General features: G+C 39.1%; 1 protein-coding gene and 1 non-coding gene across 2 annotated transcripts in view; one reads left to right on the plus strand and one right to left on the minus strand.

Moving 5' to 3' along the window:
• The window catches only part of THSD7B (thrombospondin type 1 domain containing 7B), a 630,654-nt gene that overhangs the window by 155,194 nt on the left and 449,509 nt on the right, over positions 1–25,951 (minus strand). The window contains exon 14 of the mRNA XM_087819873.1: positions 17,389–17,567. Within this exon, the coding sequence (XP_087675999.1) occupies positions 17,389–17,567 (179 nt within the window). The remainder of the gene's footprint in view (positions 1–17,388; positions 17,568–25,951) is intronic.
• Positions 10,236–10,339, plus strand: LOC148092634 (U6 spliceosomal RNA). Its single transcript, XR_015714974.1, has one exon. It is a non-coding gene; the product is annotated as a U6 spliceosomal RNA (small nuclear RNA).

Genomic DNA, 25,951 nt, shown 5'->3' on the forward strand with positions numbered 1-25,951 from the left:
AAATTAACGCCCGGTAGCAAACAATGAACAGTCTGAACAATGCACCCCTCAGCCTAGAGCTTGCCAACAGACCACCGGATTATAATATCTGGACTTCAAAACAATTTGTAATACGGTGGTGTATCCAAAGACCTCCTCCCAGAATCCTTCCTGGCATGGTCACGGTAGGCAGTTAGTTATTAGCAAAAGGAAGGCAGCAAACGAAACCAGCCTGATTAAGTAGGAAGAGGCAGCTTTTTATGGTCACCCCAATGAGTCCTCTGATTAACAGTGGGAGGGGGAAAATGGTCCAGGGGGATGTCCTTTAAGCACATATGCAGTAGAAGCCAGATGATGGAGCAATACTATGAGCCATGTGCAGTAGGAGCCAAATATAATATAATAAATATATATTATAAAGTCCATAAGGGTGGAGGAGACAACCCTGAGAAAATCTGGGGAAAAGCCCTGATAGGATAAGTTCACAAAACCCAGAAAATCCAGGGAAAGAACTGGATGGAGAGAGGGCACTAGCACAGCCCCAGGAAAAACCAGAAAAGAGACTGGGTAGTTTGAAAGAAAGCCTGCCCAAACCCAAGGAAACATAATTAAAGATTAACAAAAGCCTGTCTCTGGGTGGCAGCCTCGTGGGCAAGATCACAGCCTGGGCACCATCAAGCCTTGGTGACAGATGTAAAGATGGAGAAATGAGGCACAGAGCAGCTAAGTAACTTGCCCAAGGTCACACAGCTAAGAATTTTGATGCCAGCTAGGAGCAGAGACTGAGCAGGACCAGTGGAGCCTCGGGTGCCGGGGGTGATGGCATTGCAGCTCTGGGCCCTGACCCTTCTGGGCCTGGTGGGCACCAGTGTAGGCCTGTGGCCCTGAAAGCTAGACTTCTTCTGCAGCCAGATGGAGCTCAACCATCATGGACGAGGCATTAGGTGTGGTCTATCGGGGCAGATGGACAGCAGACAATGTTGACCACAACATCAACCAACTTCTGCTACTGGACCCTCTGGGGAAGCGCCTTGTTGAATGGAACCGCCTCTTCAAGGGCAGCCTAATAAATCTTGCTACTATGGCTCAAATCCTCCTTCTCCAGCGTCCCTGAAATGCTTTCCCTGCTACACTGCAAGAATCTATTTCCAGACTGTTCTTTCTCCAGTGACAGCAACATGATTAATAATGATGTTAATAATGACAGCTATTAGTTTGAGAATGCTTAATACACACCAGGCGTTATGTTAGGTCCACTGAACACATTATCTCAACAGCCTTCATGCTTTAAACGCTTTTTGCAACTATGGGGGAGAGTTGGAGCTCAACCATCAATTTTCACTTAGCCAGTCCCCCTTTATATTATTCTTATCAAAAAATCTGTTTATCCTTTTGCATGATGACATGACTGTAGCAAGTATAAAGTATGTACATAAAGATTAGAAAAAGTTACCTGGTCTGTGGAGGAATTAAACCTTAGTACAAGCTATAGTTGAGTTAATGTGCTCCCTATATCGATTCCAGGGTGTTAATTCAGTAACAGGTTCTGGACGAGTGAAACTTCAACCCTTCATGAAACCCTTCTGCTTCTATACAATGACATGTTCTCTCTTCATTATGACTCCTTTCACAGCCTTTCTATAATGCCTGTAAATGGTATTCGAGATGGGCTATAAAGTAGTTAATCAGAATAAAATAAAATTTGTACTTAGTACTAAAATGTAAATTAATTGTATATTTTCTCCCAACCTAATCACTTTACACATCTGGTAAATATATATATATTTTTAGTGCTTCATTCACTCTAATGGTGATAATTTGAGCAAGTTGTTAAAACTACTTTTCACTTCCTCATAGCAATACAAGGATGCAGTTAATGCATCAGCATTGAAGCATCTCCTATAAACTCATTAGAGAAACAACCAGTCTGGCCCTCTATGGTTCATCATGAAGTAAAATAGAGCAGAACATTGTCATCTGCCCATTGCCAAGCAGACAGTGAAACCACTGGCCTTACTGTGAAAAAAGTTTAAAGTTTTCAAGAGTCAAGGGCATTAAATACAGATAATTAATCTTCTCACTGCCACGTTTTATACTTTCGAATATCAGTTTTCACCAGCTGTGATAGTTTCTTTTGTAACATCTGCTAGAATAGAGACAAGGCAGAGTGATTGCACTTAAGCAGAGTCATACTTTTTTTTGATGATTAAGGCCACAGAACTATGGGAAATTCATGACTTAAAAATGATATAAATTATATAACGATTGAAAATGTTCATAACTTACTTTTAATTAAGTAATAAGCCAGAGCAGATTTTTTAGTAGTTTTGAATAATGTGCATTTCAAATGACAGGCAATAACTCATGCAAAGAGGGTCAAAGATTGAGTTAAAAGTGTTCATATTTCATTTTTACATCCTAAAGCACTTTCCAGTCAGTTTCTCTTAGTTATTTTCCATCACTATTTAGCATTAAATAGCTAACTTGATTGTTTCTCCACACAATTATTCAGTATTTTGTTTAGTTATTTTTATGGTTTGGTTTCCTAGGCATAGTAGACTTCAATTCTTATGTTTACAATTTGCAGGGGAGGTGTGAGTAGACTCCAGATATGTCCATATAGGTTTATATTCATGTCACCAAATGTTCTGTTTTACGGGTTATTTTCCCTGAAATTCATTGAATATTTTATTTGTTTCAGATTCATGTAGACATGGCTTTAGTCACTACATGTAGGAAAATCACCCTTTTTAAAAAAGTGAATATACAGAGTTAGCAATTCAGTTTTCATCAAAAAGCCACCGTCTCTTTTTCACCAAAAAGAGAGGAATGAACCACACTGATACAGCAGCAATAGGACCAAATCAAACTTCCCCTCTCAGTCTAGGAGCCAGGGCTTGGCTGCGCTTATCTAGTTATGAGCTCTGAGTTATAAATTAAAGCACCATGAAAAGCCGTAAGGGCAGTAAATGTAAGGCTAAAAATGGAATCTGAACATAAAGTATCTAAATACCCATGCGCACTATGACAAAAATACCATGGACTGGGTGGCTTATACACAGCAGATTTCTTTCTTGCAGTTCTGGGGACTGGCAAGTCCAAAATCAAGGTGGTGGCAGATTCTGGATCAGGTGAAAGCCGCTTCCTGTTCATAGATAGTCACTTTTCCCCCGTGTCGTCCTTGGAGGCAGGTCTAGGTAGCTCTCTGGGCTCTCTTTTATAAGGGATATTCCATGAGAGCTTCATCCCCATGCCATCATATCCCAAAAGCCCCACCTTCAAATACCACACAGTGGGAATTAGGGTTCAACATGAACTTTTCACGGACACATTCAGTCTATCGCATTTGGGGTATTTATTCTGATGACTCAGAATCTCCTCAGAGCAGAGCATGTAACACTTTCACCATGATGGAAATTCTACCCACACATAAAACTGTTAGCCTCTAAAACATTTTTTATTTTATTTGTTAAGGCACATGAACTTTGAGCAACAAGGTGGTGACTGAGCAGCCCTTTGAAGAACGGTGATGGCAACAAATGACAAAATATCTGCCTTGTAGCAGCCTCAAATCTCAGGATGAACCAGGACAAATACCAAACAGAACATTAGCAAACAACTACATGGACGTATAGATATTAAAGCAAACCCTAGTGTCTGATGTCATATTGCTTTACATTTTCTAAGGTTCCATCTTCACCTATTCTGAATGTATCACCACTGGGGTCTTTTTATTTTAAAGCAACTTTATATCTAAATTTAAGTATATAAATCTTCTCAAAGGAGCAATTTACACTGCCATTTCTTTCCCATAAATATAGGCTCTTATTTCATTTTTATACAAAATGATATTCAGCTGTACTTATCTCTGCCATCTACTCACATTACAAAATAGTGTCACAATGTTGAACAGTTTATAGAAGGTTTACTTGAATTGGAACATTCTGGAGGAATACAAAGGAGATATTAGTGCTGCCTTTTTTCATGAGTGCTGTTATGAACCCTCACCTATATATTCATAATTCCAGCATGCCTTTAAATTACTGGTGAAAATCTAGAGAAAGGTTTGCATGGGCTACATAGAAGAGAGAAAACAAGACACATGTGGTAGAGGAATGTATTGCTTATCTCATTTGAAGTCTGCTTATTTAGCACATGGAATGAGGCAGTGGAAGGCTGGTTATGCCAAACAACTTGCAAAATGGAATGATAGCCTCCTAATGAAAAAGGAGTGTCATGGAAGAGCTCTAGTGGGTCATCTTCAAGCAAAAGAGACTTTCGGATATTCGATTGAAAACACTGCTTAGCCCGGCCGGGCGTGGCTCAGCGGTTGAGAGTTAACCTAGGATCCAGGCGATCAGGATTCGATTCCCGGTCAGGGCACATGCCCGGGTTGCGGGCTTGATCAATGACTCTCTCATCATTGATGTTTCTGTCTCTCTCTGCCTCTCCTTTTCTCTCTCTGAAATCAATAAAGATATATTTTAAAAAAAAATAAATTAAAAAAACCACACACAAAAAAACACTGCTTAACTTTTCTATCTCAATATAAGGTTCAAAATTTTATTTAAAACTAATGATGTTTTTATCAAATTAGATGTCAAAAAGAGAGTAAAATGAAGAAATTATAGTAGACATTGTGGTTCACTCCTCAACATGCAGGCCACCCCCAGAGAGCAGTCTAGCAAAGGGCTCCCCCAGCTGGTGCACCGCAGCATTTCGAAGTGTGGCCTGCAGACCCGCAGCTTTAGTACCCCCTGGGAACTTGTTAGGATCCCCATTTCTCCAGATCTACTCAGAGTCTCTACCCCCATTCCCCCAGATCTACTCAGAGTCTGCATTTTAGCAAGATCTGTCGCGTGATTCGTATCACTCACATTAAAGTAAAGAAACGCTGCCCTACCACACCCATGTGAGGTAAAGGTCTTTCAGGGAACTAGGGGTCTCCCAGAAATGTGTGTTATTTCCAAGGTCACCAAAGGAGAGGCACTCTTATTCTGATGGCCATTGCTCCATCCAGAGGCTACACTGAAACAGTTGATGACAGTCACCTTGCTAACGCCCTGAGGATGAAGCAGTGTTGAAGACGACAAAGCAGAAAGGCTGGCAGAAACTATGTCCTTTATGACACTGCTGAGCCACAGAAGCCACCATGCCCAGGGCCTGCGTTGCCACTGGATTGCTTGTTACGTGACGTAGTGTGTTCCTCACTGCTTCAGCCAACTTGGGTCGAGGTTTCTGTTAGATGCAAATCATCTTAATCCAGAAAAGGAACAGGTGATCTTGCTGATTGAGTCCCAACTGGTTCTGTGTGTTTTTAAAGAATGTAAAACGGTTCTGATGCCATGAGCATTGCCATCTACACCTCGGCCTATGCGAGCCCTCGCTCCAGCCTCCAGGCAAGTGGCTTCCCACAGAGGCTCCCTGAGCAGAGGCTGAGCCGAGCTGCGACAGTCTCCTCCTGGTGCATCCCTGTTCCCAGTGTGTTTGCAGTAGGGATGGGGGAATGAATAAATGATGGCCGAGGGGCACAGCATTAGGGCGGCCTTCTGCAACCTTCCCTTCCCTTGAATTCCATTTTACTTCTACACCTTTTTTTTGAAAACTATCAGAGATCATTAATAAATTATTGTTGCTAAGAGTCCCTGTCCACATCTTATGCTTCCATAATTGTACCCCCCCATTACATTTCTATAGGTCGCCTGTCAATGTCCCTAATTTTATATAGCATGAGATTGCACAGCTGGATGATCATAAATGCAAAATAAAATACATTTGCTACCATATCATGCCACCCTAAACCAGAGGTTCATCGGTCACCTTATATTTTATTTTTCTCCATATGCAGGGCTATTTGCCCAGCCACCAGCTAAGTACCCTCATGGCCGAGGAAAAGGCAGTTTTTGGAGGCTACATGTTCAGTTAAATCATCTCCCAAAAGAGGTCACTCGCTTGTAGTAACTGCCACTTGCCTTTAATAGTTCAGAGAGAGTCATTGTCAGGAGGAAATGTTGTGGGATGAGGTCAGTGTGCCCCTTGCCTGCTTCCTAAGAGAATGCTGACCATGTAGTGCACACTGTGCCACAGACACTCCTTCTGCACTCGTGTTCATTTGGATGGGGGAGGTGTTCAAAGAGGAAGGGAATGACAATGCACACGAGGCAGGGCCCCTGTGCCAGCCCGTAATTAGGTGGCAAGCCACCTCCCAGAGCCAATTGCCTCATTTACAAGATGATGGGGTTGCATTACACAGCCCTTCTCAGCCCTAGTTACACACTAGACAATCCTCTCCTGAGGATTTTATAAAGCAGAGACAATTGGATCCCACCAGCCAAGATTCTGATTTAGTTGGTCTGGGCTGGGGAGCAGCAATGTAACATTTCTAAAGTAGATCTAACATGTGGCCGTGACTGAGAGCTAGATTATATAGCTTCAGGTTCCTCCCAGCTTGAACTGTCTGTCATTCTAGCATACAACTGTCCTGGAACTCCTGGGTTGTGCCCAGATACCCTTTTTTCATGCCTGGAGAATGCCACCCGAGAGTCTCATGCCAGTCACACTCTACTCTGCCTCCTGCTTACACCTACCTCTAGGCAAGCGAAGCTGTACTTGGTACCAGCCATGGGGAAAGGACACAACAGGATACACAGTGCCTAATGGGAAAAAGGGTATAGGCGGGGCTGGTCTGAACGGTCTTATTTCTGTCTCCTGAATCGGGGCAGGGTTTGGTCTCTGTACCCAGATTTACTCTTTTCTATCACCTTGGCCCAGCATCCATTAAGAGCATGGAGTCAGATTCAGGGGAGACCAGATGAGATTGCACAGCCAGAAGATTATAAATCAGTTTTACTCCAAATGCAACTACCGAAAGTGTACATCCATCTGACCATTGGGCTGTAGTAAAGTATATTTTTGTTGGAAAAAAGTGGACTTCTGATTATGACATGGACAGCACAGACGGCACATTGCCCCCAGTAAACATAACCAACTGAGCAGCTTCAGTGCCTCTAGGTACATTGAATCGCGTGGGGATAACACCAGTAGCAAGCTTTCACTGTGCGCTGGCCTTAATCCACCTGCTAGCATCTGGTCCCTGTGCCTATGAGCTTTTTTCCAAAACATAGGAAGACTGGCTATGCGTGGCCCACAGTGCACAGACTTAACATTCCCCTCAACCAGCACCTCCCAGAAATTTCTCCATTCCAGCTTCCTGGCCCTTCAAGTACAATAAACCTCGGGCATAGGTTCTGTACAGTCCCCCAGAGCGCCTTCCCACAAGCTTCAGCCTTGGTGGCCACTATGAGGCATCTCTTACCGGCTTCTTCCCTTCCCCGCAGCCCTTCTTAATCATTTCCCTAATGGTTCGATTCCCGGTCAGGGAACATGCCCAGGTTGCAGGCTTGATCCCCAGTTGGGGGCGTGCAGGAAGCAGCCGATCAATGACTCTTTCATCATTGATGTTTCTATCTCTCTCTCCCCCTCTCTTTTCCTCTCTCTGAAATCCATAAAGTTAAAAAAAAAAAAAAGAAAGATAAATACAATTCTTGTCCTTGGATCCTGTCTCAGGCTCTGCTTCCAGGAGAACCCAGCCTAAGAGAATGCCATTACCAGCTTTCAAGGTGCTCTTCAGGAACTGGGCAGGAAAACTGTTCTAAGGGTGGCAAAGAGAGACAGCCAAAAATTGCAAAAGAAAAAAAGAGAGAAATAGAGAAAAAGATATAGGAGGAAAAGGGGAGCTGAGGAAGGGTAAAGGGGAAGAGTAGGTTAGGGGGAGGCAAAATATAATATTAAATAGGTGATCAGATAGGACACATTTGGAAATTAAAAATATATAAATACAATATGCAGTATCACATGTCCTTTTAAATGAACAAAATATCCAATTTTGGATCAATAATAACTTTAGTTGTGTTCCTTTGCTCCAAAAACAGAGCCATGTGACAGCAATTTTACTCTGTTTGCCATTCTGGTTAATGACACATGGTCCCTGCTGGCCCCCATTTCAAAGACAGGGCATTGGAGGGTGGGCTTAATTCAAATGTCTTTCCTAATGCCACTACTCAAGTTAATTTAGCTTCAGTTCTAACGGTAATAAGATTGTATCTGTTAGGGTAGAAGACGGCTTTGCACAACCCTTCTGCTGCTTTGGAACGGTCTTTGAAAATGGACTTTGCAATTGGTTCCATACTTGCTTTTGGCACAGGCACAGAGTCCCTTACCTTGTTATCTAAGAGAAAGACTCTTCAGGGTAGCAGTCTATATGTAAATGACAGTGGAGCATGATTTTAATCCAGTGTAGAGGGGATTTGATAAGGGACTTCCAGAGAAAGAGTATGAGAGTAAATCAAAATATCTCATTTCATTAAAGAATGTTTGGTGAATTGTAAGTTGAAAGGCAATTTCTGTTAAAAGACACCAAGTTGGGCATCGATTGATTGATTGATATGATCATCCTGAGAATGTGAAATTGTAATTCTTTATGAGAAAGCCTGTATGAGAGCTGGTAAGGAGATAGACAGAGGGGGCTCTTTCCTCCTGGCTCAGCAGCAGCTTCCCTAGCCTGAGGGCCTTGCTGGCTCTGAGCTTAAAGAAATGTGGTTGGAACCAGGTCATGAAATCTCTTATAAACTATATTATGCATTTTATCTCAAAGGTAGCTTGAGATCTATGAGAGACTTTAAGTATGAACAGCTTTGTGACTTGGAAAGTTCACTGAGCCTGCTCTGAGAGGAATAGAGTGGGGGTGGGTGGGAGGAGGGGAGGGGAGAGGAGGGGAGGAGAAAAGAGGGGAGGGGGGAGGAGAAAAGAGGGGAGGGGAGAGGAGGAGATCACGGAGATGACGGTTATGACGGCTGATTAGGAGAGAGGTGAGTGGAGGCCAGCAGTGAGGTAGGTAGTGCTCGGATTTGTTCTCTCTGGAAGCAGACATGGCTCGGGAGTACCTGGCAGTCACTGCGTGGGTGACGTAAGAAGTGCCTCCATATGGCTTTCACACCCCTTTTCATAGTGTCAGGCAGGTCAAACGTCAAGTCATTATCTAGAATTATATACTATCTGTGTTTAGGAAGATCTGTAATAATTTACAATTTAAAATGAAATGCTACTGAAGCGGAATATATGCTGAGCCTATAAGCTAGAGATTCTCCTCTCAGGTATGTACCCAAGAGAAATGCACACATCTGAGCACCAAAGGCAGGTAGGGAATGGTCATAGCTGTGCTGCTGGTAACAGCCCAAACTGGGAGAAGTCAAAGGGCCACCCATCACATTAGAAACGGATCAAGTGTGGCATACACAACAAAGAACAGGATGCACACAAGGACATAACACAAAGCAATAAAAATGGACAACACATTGCTACATATCACAACATGAATTAAATTCACAAACAAGCTGAGGAGGCAAACAGGCAGACACAAAGGAGTACAAAGTGCAGAATCCATTTACGTGAAGTTTTTTGGACGCTTAAACTAATTCAGTTAGAAGTCTGAAAAGCAGTTCTGCCGGGTGGGAGGGAGTGGCAGCGCAGGGGGCGGGCACGGAGGGGGCACCTGCGGCCTGATGACGCACAGTGTGCTCCCCACACCACAGGGGCCACGCTCCCAGGTCCACCGAACCACCACGGATCAAACACATTCGGGGAGAAGTCCGGCTGCTGCTGACGTGTCCTGTGTAGTTAGGCCTAGGATGCTTGAATCTGTACTGATGTACAGACATTTTTCTTGACATTATTCCCTAAAAACTAGAGTATATCAACTATTTACATAGCATTTACATTGTATTAGGTGTAAGTAATCTAGAGATGATTTAACGTCCATAAAAGGACGTACATAGGTTATAGCCAAATACTACACAATTTTACATATGGGATTTGAGCATCCATGAATTTTGGTATCCCGGGGAGGTCTCAGAACAAATCCTCCATGGATACTGAGGAATGACTGTTATTTCTTGACATGGGTGGTAACTAGATGGGAAGGTTCACTTTGTGAAAATTCATAGGGCTCTACCCATAATGATTTGTGTAACTTTTGGTTATGCTCCTTAATAAAATCATTTATATAAAGATCCAAAGAATCACGCATTCATAGGAAATTAGTCATAAATATGTAAAACGTTATATCCCTTTTTGCCACTAGAAAAATTGCAATGCTGAATAAGTTGTTTAGAAATAAAACAAAACAGACTTCCCACAGCAGCAGCAGACCCAGCAGCCTTTACTATGCCTGCAAGCAGAGTTATAAATGTTTCAGGAGAGTGCTCTCTTCGGCAGCACACGTACTAAAACCAGAGTGATGTAGAGATAAGCACGGCCCCTGCGGAAGGCTGACATGCAAAATCGTGAAGCGTTCCATACTTTAAAAAATAGTCTCAGTAGATCAGTGTAATAAGAGAAGCAATCTGCACAATTTAGCCCTATAAGGCAATGTGGTATAGGTGAAAGCCAACTGAATTTGAACCAAATTATGTTAGAGACCAAGGAAATATAATCCTACCTAAACATTTATCAAGCACTTACTATATGCCAACCAATGAGAGGAAATTTATATTTCTTTTCATTTTATATTAATACAATGATCTTATGAGCTAGTTGCCATTGTTATGCCCATTTGACAGATTATAAGACTGAGACTCAGATTAATTTTCTCACGTTCCCACAGCTAGCAGATGGTAGCGCAGCATCTGACCTCAGACCTGATCGACTCTTAACCTTTATAATCATCAGTGGGTGATGTTGAGCATGTAATCTTACCCCTCTAAGCCTTAGATTCCTCTTCTGTAAAATAGGTCTTCCCAGATTTACTTTGAGTGGCAACTGGTTGTGTCCATTGTTTAGATTGGAAAGGGCAGGCTAAGTCAACTGAAGAGAAAATCTTTTCCAGAGCTAAACTCAGCAGAAATAGTAGCCTCAGTACCAAAAATCTTCATTCGCCCAGTGTTCTCCAACTTGCCTAATCAGAAGAACCAGCAAAGACAAATTCTGCTAACAAATACACATTCCTGGATCCATTGTAACTGTACTGACCCCAGTTCCAGAGCAGGGGCCTGGAAAATTCTTTTTATACCCAGTTTCCCCCAACCCACAGTGATTTTTCTCTACTTCTGATCAGTAAAGGTTTTGAAAAAATAAACTGCGGATTTCAAAAGATTTCGACAAGCTTCTCAGAGAGACTATTTTTATCTTGACTCTTAAGGCATGTAGAAAATATATATCATGATTCAACAAATGCTTTTCTGCAGGGATCTATCAAAGGATCTAGTCAGGATTTAGGTAATTTGCTTCCTGGTAATTTAATATAGGGAACAAGCTTGAAAATCTAAAAGGTGCAGATTTGCAACTTGTAGATAAATCAGTCGTGGCGGTCTATGCACAGTATGGTGATTACAGTCAATGATATATATTACAAATTTCAAAGTGGCTAAGAGACTAGGTCTCAGTTGTTCTCACCACAAAAAAGGAAATGGCATGTGACCTGAGAGATGTGTTAAATAATGTTATGGTGGGAATCGCACTGTAAAATATAAATGCATCTGTTACCACACTGTACATCTTCAACTTATGTAATGTTACATGTTAATTATATCTCAATTAAAACCTTACTTAGAACCTTACTTTTAAATAGGTCTTAAGCAAGCTATTTTTTTAAGAAAGTGCTGTACTCCCATCAGTTCACCATCTAATTTTCTAACAAGAATGCTCAGGCCCGGCTGGGTGGCCCAGTTGGTTGGAGCACTGCTCTGTACACCTACCAAGAGGTTGCGGGTTTGATCCCTGGTCAGGGTGGGTACAGGAGAAAACCAATTGACATTTTTCTCTCACATCAATGTTTCTCTCTCTCTTTCTCTCTCTCCCTTCCTCTGTCTAAAATCAATAAAAACATATCCTGGTGTGAGAATTAAAAAAGACAAAAAACAAAAAAGAAAAAAAAAAAACCCCTTAGTATAACCAAATGCTTGTGGTTCGTCAGATCCATATTCTTTCAAGGAAATAAAGAAGGAGGGACATTTCCATTCTGTGTTGAAAGTTTAAGTGACAGGATGGTTCAGAAAAGATATGAAAAGCAGATTCTGCCAATATTTTCTCCAGAAAAGTACTTGAGAATTTCTACTTGAAGTACTTGATGAAGAAGACAGTTTTTCAAAACCGCAAACACAGATGTGATTTTCTGCTAAGCCCGTGCTTTCTAAAATACTATTTCAGGAGTTCAAGAGTCCACGGCCTCAGGAAAATATGAGATATGGGAGCACGTTGAGAGAATTCCAGACAAAACGTGAAAAAATGTGCCTGCTCCACAATTTTACTGCCATCCCCAGTCCAGCCAATTCTAAAATCCCTGCATTTGTACATTTGCCAAGCCTGTCTAGTACAGAACATTCTAGAAGGGCATAGAATATCTTGAATAACAACTAAAAGTGAGTTTTAATGCATGAAGAGTAGCAATATCCTCTACTTAAAAAACACAAAAACCCAATAAAATGCAAGACAGAGTGGACGAGCAGTACAGGAAAACTGCTAATCATGAATGACTTTGGTAGTTCTCAAGAAAAATGATGGAAGTTTCAAAATATTTTAACAAACCTGAGGGGTATTCCTTTGGAATGATCAAGAACAGGGTGTGTGTGAACGCAAATGTCGGGGAGAGCAATCTCTTGAGGAGAAAAAACAATTTTTCTTAGAGATGGTGACAGGGCAAGAACAAAAAAGAAAAATTGCCTCTCCTCTGAGCTCAACTCAGCTCAATTAGCACAATGTCACAACCTGAGAGGGGAGCCGGAGCTGGCAGACAGGACAGAGGCTACAAATGGAAGAACAGCAGCCCTTAGGAGCCGTTCCTGCTGCCTCTGAGATGGGGGGAGTGTCCCTGGGCTCCGGGATAATAATTGCTATGCCGAGGAAAGGTAAAATGTGTTAGGGGTATGTGCCTCTATTATATCATCTTAAATAACCCTGAGAATAAATCACTCTGCATCCCTTAATTCTATGACATATGATATTTCATACTTAAACCAAAGGTGAAACCACCAGGCCCCACCCCGACCCCTGCAAGAGCAGTAACCCGAATGCACTTAATCACGGCCAAGCTTGGGCTGCTTCCATACAGATGCTCAAGGAGGCCCCTTGCTCCATCAGTCTGGGGCTCCTGCCAAAGCCCTAAATCCAAAGCCATCAGGACTGTGCCAGGAGTGATTTGGATTCGGTTAGAGTGCGTGCAAGTCTGGCTAGTTGCAAAGAGGCTGAAACTGGTTAAATTGAATTAAACCTTAAGTGTCGCCATAGTTTCCTGGGTAGGTACACATCCAGAAAGAATGACAGTTATCCTACTTCTAGATCCTAGCATGCTGCTTATAACTAATGCAGCAATACTAACATGAGCAAAAACTCTCTCTGTAGAAACCCTTTCTCACCCCAAAGCCGCCTTCTAAGGAAAAAGTGTTCATGCTAAAATATAACTGTATAGATTTGAGGAAAAAAGTATTCTTTAAAACATGATTGTCCTGCTATGAAAACCAAAATGCATCATTTCCAAATGTAGACCACTTCCCTTTGGGGAGTAGGCACACCTTTAAAATACCAATTGCTTCTAGAGATCACACATACTTAATTTGTATCCTCTCAGTCTGTTGCGAGCAGAATAAAACTTCTGTCAAACGTGTAAATGGATAGCACGCATTTGTAAAAGTATAGGTAATGAATCTCAGTCTAAAATTTTTATTCAAACACACTGAAAACAAGATTTGCAAGAGATAAACACAGTATCATTTCCTGGAACTCTCTTGCCTTCAATGGTGTGAGGAACTCGTAAAGGGAAATGTAAGTTCAATGAAGCTTTAATGTCCCCATATTGAATCTTCTGTTAAGCAGAATTCCAAAAGAAAAAAATATCACACGAATATATAGCACAAGTGCACTTAAATCCACGCGATGCATTACAGGCAGAAACAAATTAAAATGCGTTATATATTTTATTATGCACAGTAGCGTCAAGGACATCAACAATGGATCTGATAATCCATTAAACTACTTAGAAGTTTTCCACTTAGATAAGAGCTTGCGGAAACTGCTTGCTGGAGCTATTTAGCATCACAAATATACTTAGCAGAAAGCTACTCCAGTATTGCTGTCATTTTGGCACTTCCAGAGAAAGAGCTATCATGCTGATAGGTTTCGGTTTAAAAGGGAGGCTGTTTATGAGAGATTATAAATATTGATTTCACTAACGGATTCAGAACAGTTTATGAGCTTGTGTGCACTACGTAATAATAACCTTTCCATTTCTATCACTGAGTTAAATTTCAGTGGGGATCCAAACACTTAGGATTTCCCAGGTAAGTCTTGAAAGACTCTGGGCAATAACAATTTGGAGGTTCTTATTTCTTTTCTCTAGAAGAGCTCATGTTTTTGAGAATTTGAATGAAAAACCACAACACAAGAGACCAGAGTTCTAACATATTTTGGCTTTCTATGAAACTGTCTACCCACTAATCCAGACAGAAGGCTTCTTTTCAAATAAAGCATCCGATGAATAGAATCTGACAATCCACTAGGGGCTTGAATGCATTACAGGAGTAGAAAGACAGCCCTTGCCCTCAAAAAGACCTAAAGAGAACAGAGGAAGCATATGCATAATAGGCAATCCATACACAAGACCAAGTTTAATATTTTTTATGAACAGTTTGTTAGGCTCAATCTGACACATACTGAATTTTCCTCATGCACAGGTCCTAAAGATATGTGCCTCTTTTACTGATTAATTCGGTTACATTTTTTTCAGCTCTTACGGGCGAATGGATGATAGAGTATTCATATGGTTCCATAAATAGGAAAATAAATCTGAGCCTAAAACCAATTGGAAAGAAGACAAATATCCTAAAGCCAGTAGTAAAACTGAACTTTACAAAAGAGCCTCAAGTGGTTGCACCTCTAACTGGACCATATTTCCAGCTTTAGCAAAACAAATAGTGGTGATTCTAAAGAAGAATCACCATAAATAATAGAAGCTCAGAGATATTTCCTAAATAATGAAAGTTCCTGGCAACCCCATTTATTTTCAGATGAATTAAGAAAATGTGAATAACTTCAGAATAATTCTATATGGAATACAACATACACACAGGGGGTTATACTATATATAAGAGCAAATATGTAATGAAGTCACTGGAGAGCTTTCCACAAATATACCTACAGGTATGTATGTGCTTGCTTTAGAAAAGAAACTGCTCTGAGGAGGTTTCTTTGAAATTTAGGATTTTTCACACTAGTATCTTCCCTTGCCAGTCACATACTTACAAGTGGAGGGAGTGCTTATAACGTATTGCTGTGATCAATTAACTTATGTAAAAACACAAAATATGGACTGGGGCGAAGCTTTCAGCATCAAGTTTAATTAAGCCATACACATGCTAGATATTGGAAACCTCTTTATATTAGAATACAGACCATTCTAGATTCAATTGCTGACCATTAAATGTCAGGATTAATTTCTGAGCATCACAACCAACAAACGTCTTTGGCATGCTATAATGCCTTTCTGGAACTTCACAGAAAGGTCTCCTGCACGCAGGCCCACCCGACCTTAATTTTAATTTATAGAGTTTATCTAAATTGTTATTGAACTTGGGGTTAATTTTAAACTACTCCTTAAGAATACAGTCTTATATATCAATGAAATGTTTAGAACAAGTTTCCTATAAGTCACAACAGGCTTACAAGTACATTTACCTCATTCATACTTTCAATTTGATAGACACATTTCTACACATTTGCCTTTGTGTACTGAAAATATTGTCTTAAAAAATCTGTGCTCAAATAATCCTTTTATTCCTTTGATAATTTCCTAGTTCATAAAATTAACATACTAAAAATAGTATTTAATACCAGTGTTATAAAGACTTGGATTTCATTGATGCTTTAGAAAAAGAGAAAAGAATTACATCCATTATTTATAACTATAAATTCTTAGTAGTTTTACCATTTTAAAATGCCTAGAAAATAGAGTATTTCCTTGAAAGTCTTCCTTGTGACCATAAACCTGTTATTCCTTGTACTGAAGGCTTATCTCCTCAGATTATCTATGTCTTGACTATCTCTCTCCTATTTTCATTAATCGAATACCTTCATTATTCTTCCCTTCACCAAACTGCAGTATTTTGGAGCTTTTTTGCAAACTTTATATTGATTGTATGATCCTCTGCCTTGTTTTCCCCAAAAGGTTTACATCTTCTTTGAGGAAAAAACCTGGGCCATTATTTTATCACATAACCTTAAAATACAAGACGCATCACATTCTGTCCTGTCTTCGAACTTAAGTACCTGTGTGGAATGGTAAGTTTTCATTTTCAATGAGTTATGTGCCTTTTGTCAAAACTTAGAAAAAAAATAGCTAGAGATATTGGTCTTGAATTGACAAATGATATCAAAATCCAAGTAGTACTAGACACACTATTCAAATTAATTAAAAATAGATGCATGGATTTCCCCTCCATTAAACAACCTGTACAGAAAGTCTAATCAAAATGGGGTTAAGCTGACAGAAATTAATATACTAGAATTAGTAGTACAAGCCTGGTAGCTATTCTGTTAAAAGCAGTTCTGGGCTTTCAAGGCTCTACATACCCACAAAAGACACTTCGCCTCTTTGAGAATAAAGAAATTTTAACTATCATCTTGTTCCTCACCTATTCAACTAGATTAAAATACATATATATCAGCTCTAATCTAGTAATTAGTATGCGATTGTGGGAGAAAATTTAGTTCTTTATTATAATGTTTAACTAAATCTTAGACTCTGTTATATGGGTAAAATAAACTGAAATACTCAAATCAACTTTGCTTAGGATGGCACTGTGACTAGACATCTATATGGAAGGGTATCCTTCAGGGTTCCATTTATGAAAACTGCTTTGACGTTTTGGGAAACAGAGAAATAGCTCAGAAGAGGCATAAAGAGCTGTGGAAACACCAGCAAGACTGAGAATCACCAGCACAAAAATTAGAATAAGAGTTAGGTGAAGGCAAAACAGAACATCATTTTTGGAGTATATGAGGAGACAAGAAATTATATTTATGGACATACATTAACTGATATTCTCCCAACATTAGTGTGTGTGTGTGTGTTTAATATCACAAATAATCAAATTACACTTCAAGATTATTTAAAATCAGTTGGATCGAATTTTTGTAAACATTATTACTGTGCATAATACCAAGTTGAACTAAACATTACCTAGGAGTGGCCGAGGCTTCCATTACTAATTGTATTGTATTAATTTCTGCTCACTGAACCCTTCTTCTGAACTTGTGATAACCTTTTATGATCTGCTTGTAACAAGATAATGGCTTCAATTTCAATAGGAAATAATAAAGAGGATAATTCTTTAAGCTTTGTATTTGCTGCTCCGTGCACTTTACCTGATTCTTGAGATCCAGTTTGGGACATGGGCGACCTCCATTGTAAGGTTTTTCTTTGAGCCACTTGGATCGAACTCTCACTCCAATCCCGCAAGATGAACTGCAAGACCCCCAGCTGGACCAATCACTTAACTTGCAATCAAATGGGCAGGGGATGGCACATTCTTCTTGAATATAACCTGAAAGATAAAGATTCGAGAGAAGGAAGGAAGGTCAGATCGAAATGTATGGATCAAATTCCCTTTCTGTTCCATTATTACAGCCCAGATTACTCAAAATTACAGCCACAGGGACTTCGACAGTTTTCTACTTGAATAAACAGACAAAAGTTCTCAGGGACAGGTACATATGATTACACCTGCAATCTAAATGTGTGCCATCTGCTTATTTCATGGACAAATCTGGGATGGAGGGAAAATACACACTTAGTCCTGCTTTCTAATAAGAAGAAATGAGGCAGTTCAGGGCTAACGATACCCTCTCCTCCCACTGGGCATTGGGTCCCCCAGTCCTATAATTCCATCTGGAGACAGGGAGCATGATAGAGTCACTCTCTCTTGGTGTCTGTTATCTGCACATCTTTCAATAAGAAAGCTCTTTATTCTCACTCTTGGGTACTGTGATGTGGAGTGGGGGGGAGGACCCCACAAATGAGGGAGAACACGGTATTGTTGAAAGAAGAAAGTAGAGGCATGGGCAAAAGTTTAATGAGATACTGGGCTGGAATCAGCAGGTATGGGTTGAAATACTGATGCAGATGTTCTAGCTTTAGTTGGTCCTGCTCTTGTCCTTAGTCCAGTTCTTGTTACGATATTGTCCTAGATAATCTCATTATTTAACTAGCACTTCAGATGATCACTATCAAATAAATATGTCCAATTCTTATCTCTCTACTGAATTCTATACCACCTACCCATCCACTGCAATTGGATGCCCAACTACCCCCAAATTCAACATGTCTAAATGCTTATGGAGTGCCCACAGAGAGGGAGACCGAGAACAGCCTCTAGGACCTGAGGGCAGGCCCTGGCTGTCAGCCAGCAAGAAAACAGGGGCCTCGGCCCTCCCTACAGGTGCATGGATATGAGTTCTGCCAGTAATTCCAAAGGAGCTTGGAAGGGGAGCTTTCCCCAGTCAAGCCTCTGCTGAGACCTCAGCCTTGGCCCTCACATTGATTGTAGCCTGGTCGGACTCTTAAGCAGAGAATCTAGAGAAGGCACACCTGTATTGCTGACCCTTGGGAACTGAGATAATGTTTTGAGCAAGTCTGTAGTAGTGTGTGACGCAGCAACAGAAAACTAACAGATTATCCAAAATAAAAAATCTCAAAGTCGTCTTAGACCTTCCTCCATTATTTTACACATACATTCAAAGCTATAATACATTCGCATGCAAAAACCTCCCAGATTTGCCCCAACTCTACAATTCTTCTGCCAGTCTCTGGTTCAAGACCTTATTGTTTCTGGCCTGGAATACTGCAATATTCTCTTCACTAATCTCCCTTTTTTCTAACCATTCTTGAGGAAAAAATTACTCTTCTAAAGCTATATCAACTGTAATGAAATATAAATTTAAAAATAATCTAAAAGAGATAAAAATACATGATTTACATTACTACTTTTAAAACTTTTGCTGATTCTCCATTGCCTTGAAAAAGAAGTGCCAGCTAGTTTGCAAAATCTATAAGATTCTTTACTAGAGGCTCTACACAAGGGTTTTCAACTTGACTGTGTAAAATATAGTCCGATTGCCCAGGATACACTAAAGACCAATTTGGCCAGAGATGGAGCTAGGCATTGGCAGTTTTCAAAGGTCTCCAGGGTTGTCTAACATGCAGTCAAGGCAGAGAACCACATCCCTGACTGGTTTTGCTCCTGCCTTCCCTCTCCTGTGTCTTGAAATCTGTCCACAGACTCCTCCACCTTCTCCAATAATATGTATGCCTTTCCTCTTGCAAAACTTCTTTCTCTAGCCACTTTAGCCTTCCTAGTTCATTTTTATTTTTATCTATATTTGCATATTGAGGGATTTTAATTAAAGAGCCTCTAATACACTGTTTTATTTTTCTCCTGATAAGACATAAGCCCAGAGGATCTCTATAAAAGTCAAAATCATCAATTCAGTGAGTATAAAATAGTTTTGAAATTCAACAAGACTAAGCAACAGTAACATTTATTTTTCAGGAAAGTTATACTCATGTGAGAGTATACCCCAAAGGAAAGCCCTTAGTGAAAACCTTTAATAATTGGATATTCTTATGCCTATCTCATAATTGAAAGGATTAGTTTTACCCACCTACTTAATACTTGCAACTTGTGGCAACAAAGTATGATCAAATGTGGCTATCTACAAGGTTAACCTACCAAATGAGAATTCAAATTCCTGACTATGGAATCTTCACTAAGGTTTTAAAAGGTCACATAAAATACATCACAGAATAGCTTCTCTGACAACATTCATAAATCTAAATCCAATTGCTATAAAAGCAGTTTTTCTACTAAAAATACTTTACACTACAATTCATATGCAGAATACATTGCTTGGACCATCATATTACTTAGCCTGGGGAGGTTTTCATGTTCTATTTTAGTTATCTATATGCATATGAAGTTAGGTATGAAGTATTTATTACAGAATTATCAATAGAGTATACACCTAACACTGTGATTTTTGTAAACCATATACATTACCCATAGCACATACTCAGAAAGCATCTGTTATTATGAATAAAGATGAACTAAGTAAGATCTATGATTAGTGTCTCTATGTTATAATGGGAGGAGTTTATTTAATGACCTACCCATTCAGGCTGAAGCCCAGAGACCTGGAATGACTTTTCAATCTTCATTGCTAACCCCCCAACATTGCTCTTAGAATTAGTATAGTGGACATATGTAAAATCACAGCTCTATGTATAAGACAGTCTTTTTTTCCCCCCATCAAATTATTTTTATTACAATTGGGAAACACAAATAGAAATAAAAAGTAATAAAAAACATCAGTCTCCTGAATAACCCTACTTTCCAGGGTTAATCATTTTAAAATTCTTTCCTTTTTCAGGTGTTGCTCTGGGTATTTACACACACACACACACACACACAGATATATACATATACATACATACATATATATATATATATATATATATATATATATATATATATATATATATATATTTGAGAGTATTACAGATGTACTGATAAAACAACTTCCCAGGATATTACCTGCTGTGCATATTTTTCCTGCATCACTGAAGTACTAACATATTTTTTCCTCTATAAGAGCTTGTTCTGAAGGATTAGAAAGAAGGAAATATTGATGATATTCATAGCCTGAGGAAATAACCTAGATTAATTTACTTATATTTCCCTACTGTGTAAAGTAATAGACAGTGCATGTCCTATTTATTGGCACTTTGCTAGAATAATGAAAGCACAGTACCAAAAATAAGACAGGGAAAAGAGGAAGACGATGCTGATTGTCTCTCCCCCACTTCAAAGTGAAGATCTGGGAGAAACTCGTGAGTTAAAATAATGATGTTTTCATTTCTCAATATTTGAAGATTTACTATTTTAACTTATACATTTTAGTATTTATCTAGTAATGTACCACACTAAAAAGCATCTGATGACTAAAATGAGAGTAGTTTAAATTATATATTTGCTTAGCAAGACAATTTAGAAATTAGATCAATATTTTGTCATTGTATTCAAGGGAAAGCTGACAGTATTGGACATTTATTTAAAAATCTCAGTCCATTAGTGCATGGAATTGTAGAAGCACCTCAATAAGGCTGCCAGTTTGCTTTGGTGAATTTATATTTTGGCCTGAGAATACTGCCCATGAACAGCAGTTACATCCTTTCTTTTTTTCTTTTCTTTTTTTTAAAATAATTTTTATTTTTGTTTAAAGTATTACAGATGTCCCTTTTTCTCCCCAATGACCCTTTCCCCCCCGTCCCTTCCCCCTCCCCAGTCCCTCTCCCCACCATTGTCCGTGTCCTTGGGTTGTGCATATATGCATATAAAGCCTTTGGTTACTCTCTCCCCCTCCACCCCCTATGCACCCCAATGTTCACAGCAGCACAGTTTATAATAGCTAAGCAGTTACATTCTTTCAAAGATGCTTCCAAGCTCCTTTAGGACTCTGTGAAACCTGAGAGGAGAGAGTTGGAAAGCACCTAACTTATCTCTTATTTTTTAAATTTTGAGTTATTAAAAGAAATATTTTGAATATACCACTTACTAGTAGAAAAATAGTCTTTAATGAATATATAAAACCTACTCAGCATAGACTTGCCAATGTTAAGCTGTATAAAATGATGGTTATGATACTGCAAATAAATATCTTATTTGGACCCCAAACCCAATCAGACACCCGAAATACTGCTGATTTAGAAGTTACATAAAATTCAAATAATTATATTGACAAAAAATGTTTTCCTAGATTTCTTAAAACTCAAAATATATTCCACAGAATATTTATTAAATTTTATTACATTTACCAGAAAAAAAAATCATCTAAGTGTAAACCACTTGTGTTAATAATCAAAAGTATATTTTATTGGTGCACTTTATTTTAGATGTAGTTTCAAGGTCATCTATGCCAAAAGCTTCACTTGACTGGTCAGAAATAGAAAGGAAACTTGAACCCAGGCTTGACTGTGATACCCAAGTTCACGATCAAGTAGGAAAAAAGCATTATTATAGTCCCAGAATGTTCGTTTTGGTGCTGGAGTGACAAGGGTAGAAAATCAACCCCTGCTCTTAAAGAAATTCCTATTTTGGAAGAGATCAGGCTTTAAAAACAAAAAAAAGTTTTTATTGGTTTTAGAGAGAGAGGAAGGGAGAGAGAGAACAGGAGAGAAACATCAAAGGGAGAAACACTGATCAGCTGCCTCCTGCTGGAGATGGAGCCTGCAACCTGGGCCTGTGCCCTGACTGGGAATCGAACCGGCTACCTCCTGGTGCACAGGACAGGACTCACCCAACTGATCCACACTGACCAGGGTGAAGAGATTAGTCTTATTGATGAAAAAAAAAAGGTACATAATCAACCACCTAAATTATATAATACAAATAATATATACAAATTATATGACAGTTTGTGGTAATATAAATGGATTCTGGCTTCGATTCCTGTGAAAATATTTATTGACATGATTTGTGCTAGAAACAGGTTTTTTACTAATTGCTAGACCTGGTTCACTTGCTATAACTAAATTATCAGTGTAAATTTAATCCGTCAACGAAATCATATGACTAATTTTTAAAATTAGATTGTCCAGGCAAATTCATCAAGATAGCATCTCTAGTTGTTCATATAGACAGAGTTTCAGCATTAACAATCCTATGCCAGGTTTCTCCAGGCAGATAAGAAAGATGTTTTTCTCTTAGAAGACACTGAGGATATTAGGGACAAATGGAACACTAGACAGAGAACAATCTGAACTGTTCAGTTAGGGCTGTATGGACTATGTGGTTTCTATCATCACTGCAAATAAGTGCTGTTAAAATTAAAGTGACTTTAACCACATAATAAACTTGCCAACTGGAACATTACAAAGATATACAGATTGTTTACAAGCCAATATTACCGAGTAATTCTTGGAACTATGGCTACAAGAGCCTGTATGAAGTCCTCTCATTACATCTCTTGCCCTGAGAAAATCTTAAATTATACCAAACATTCTCTATATTGTTTTAAAAGTTCAGAAAGCTGATATCAGAGTATGCCTTGCATTTGTGCTTTCCCCCCAAATATTTTAGGTTTTACTCCTAGGCACATAGTATAAGTGTACCTCCTGGCCTCTTGAAGTCAGGTATAATCTTATAATTTGCTTTAGCCAATGAAATATGAGCAGAAGTGAACATGTTCCTTTTAGGTGAACAGTTTAAGAGCCCTAGTGTAATTTGCCACACTCTCTCTTTCCCTATGCCAGGGAACTAGATGTGTTTCAGATAGTGGCTGCTCCACTGGCTAGGTCCTGGAGTTAAACAGAGCCCCCAGTCAACCAATTTTGATAAAAGATGGACATGGATAGTGAGTGATCTTAGTGACATTCAACCACTAAGATTCTGACATTGTCTGTTACATTTGGTACTACACCCTAACCTATTGCATAGTTTATGGATCAACCTTGGCGTAGTAAAGTACATCTACAGAAAATGAAATAAAAAGCCCTATAAAATGAATATTTAGAATTTTTTGAAAGTCTATATATAATGCCCTGAAAAAATAAGGTTAAGCTGTATCAGCAGTTAGCACAGTCTGAACAGCAACCTCATGAAATTAGAATGTGACTTTGCAGAAGTTGAGTCAGTCTATGGATATATATTTCAGGAAAATTTGTAATTTATTATTTAAAAAAGGACTGGCAAAATGGATTATAAATCAAGGTCTAACCTTATGTGATCTGGAATACAATTTTAAATCCCAATAATTCAGTTTCCTCCTGTAAAAATAAAAATGTAATAGTACATGCCTTTATCTCCCTTTCATACTGTAAGGATAAAAATATAATAAGTAGAAGTTTGTGGAAATTTTCATATATAAATGATATACTAATATTTTGCACTATTAAAAGCTATATGTAAAAATGTCTTTTCGTTATCCTGTTTGTAGTGCTAGTGATTGATAGAGAATATAATTCTGTAAAGATGCATTAGCAAAAAAAATTATAGGGTATTAATGATCAAATCTGGGTGCCAATTTGCATTCCAGATCATTTACATGCAAATTAAAGGCTAAGATAACATTGACAAGATGAGAGATTCTGTACTGGATCAGTAAAGCAATTGTTGTTCGAGTCCATCTCTGTCTTTCCAAGTCTTCCACCACCAGCCATGGCCAGGCACTCATCTCCTCTCATCTGGTTTATTTTCATGGCCCCTTAACTGGACTCCAGGTCCCCAATCTGTTCTGACACATTCCATGTCCAATCAACTGCTATATTAAGGTCCCCAAGTCACAACTCTAATATATCTTAGTCCAACTTAAAATAAATAACCTCTGAGGCATAGCAGAATTAAAAAGAAAAATGGACATGTAGATGGCAATCTAGGCAGGAGAGATACCACAAATTAAATTAAAAAGATGGGAATGAACCTAAAATATTCACAAGTCCATAGAGAAATATTCTGTATAGGAGTCTGAGGTTGGGAAGTGTATATAATTGGCTAGTTCAGGTGGTGCCACATGGGATGTCATGCTGGAGGGCTTAGAAAGTTGATTAAGAATTCTGATACTAACTCAGGTTTGCTATTGAATGGAAAAAACACAGCAGGAGAATAAGCTGCCTTAAGAGATAATTGAAAAATTTGGAAGTTAAGTGACTAATGGCTAGGCTTTAGGCTTCAGGGTCACTAAATATGATATTTTGTGTATACATATGTACAAACACATATATAATGTATATACACACACAAATATTACATTCGCACATTTTTATATTTTGCATTTACATATATTGTTAAAGAAAATAATGAAACATGATAGAATATAACTTACAACTAACCAGCTCTCACATGTACACGTGGCTAATATACTGTCTAAGTGAAAATTACTATCTTCAGAATGGCCAGTGAACCAGCTCTTTAAACAACAACTTCATTTTCCAACTATTTAGACGGGTTTAACACAACTAATTCTAACAAGGAGCAATGGCCGGTTGATGAGAGGATAGATGCTTCTAAGTATCCACTGAGATTCAGAGATACACAAGCTTAGAAAACAGTGTCTGTCCCCTTTTCCTTCACCTCGGAGGCCCCAAAGGAAGCTCTGGCCCAAATCCAGATGTTATATGGGCCACCGCATTGGATATATGTTTTGTCTACCTGCTTATTTATTTTCTTATTTATAGAGGGTGGAACAAAAGCAGGTTTACTGTTGTTCATAGGGAAAGTAATACAATAATTAATAATACAAGAATAAACTGTGTTTTGCATACTCACAACTATAAACCTACTTTTGCCCTATCCTGTATATTTGTTTTGAAACCAAGAGTTTACTATTGGGGGATTTCATGTGAAAATAAAGATTTCTGGCTTCTCTTGAAAATGTGGAGATCTGGGGACCTCTGGGACCTCATTCCAGCATGGCACCAATTGTGTAAGTGGGGCCTCTTCAGATGAAATATTCCTTTACAGTCCTCCACTGCCCCTGACAGTGATAGTCTAAGTTTCTAAAGGACTTCTCCCCCAACTAAAGCAATGCAAACACATAGCTCATAATTCCAATATAAAAACATATGGGGCAGTGGGGCTTGTACTGCAGGGAAAGGTAGAAGATACAGAAAGTCACCAGTCAGGGGTCACCCCACTCATCACATGAAAGCATCTATGAAAGGTCTAGCTAGAAACCTCTACTTGAAAGAAGCCCATGAAAGAGAGAATTCCTAAGGCTTACACTTCATTAGGTGAATTAAGTTCTACTGCATCAGTATCCTGCATATTACTAACACCAGCATTTAAAGGTAATTCTAAGGTGGAAACAAGAGACATCAAAAATACCTAGAATGCATGGCTATCTAGAACAAGGTGGATGAAGGCATCCTGCATTCGGA

This window comes from Miniopterus natalensis, chromosome 8, assembly GCF_054644295.1.
Source record: "Miniopterus natalensis isolate mMinNat1 chromosome 8, mMinNat1.hap1, whole genome shotgun sequence".
Classification (NCBI taxonomy): Eukaryota; Metazoa; Chordata; class Mammalia; order Chiroptera; family Miniopteridae; genus Miniopterus; species Miniopterus natalensis.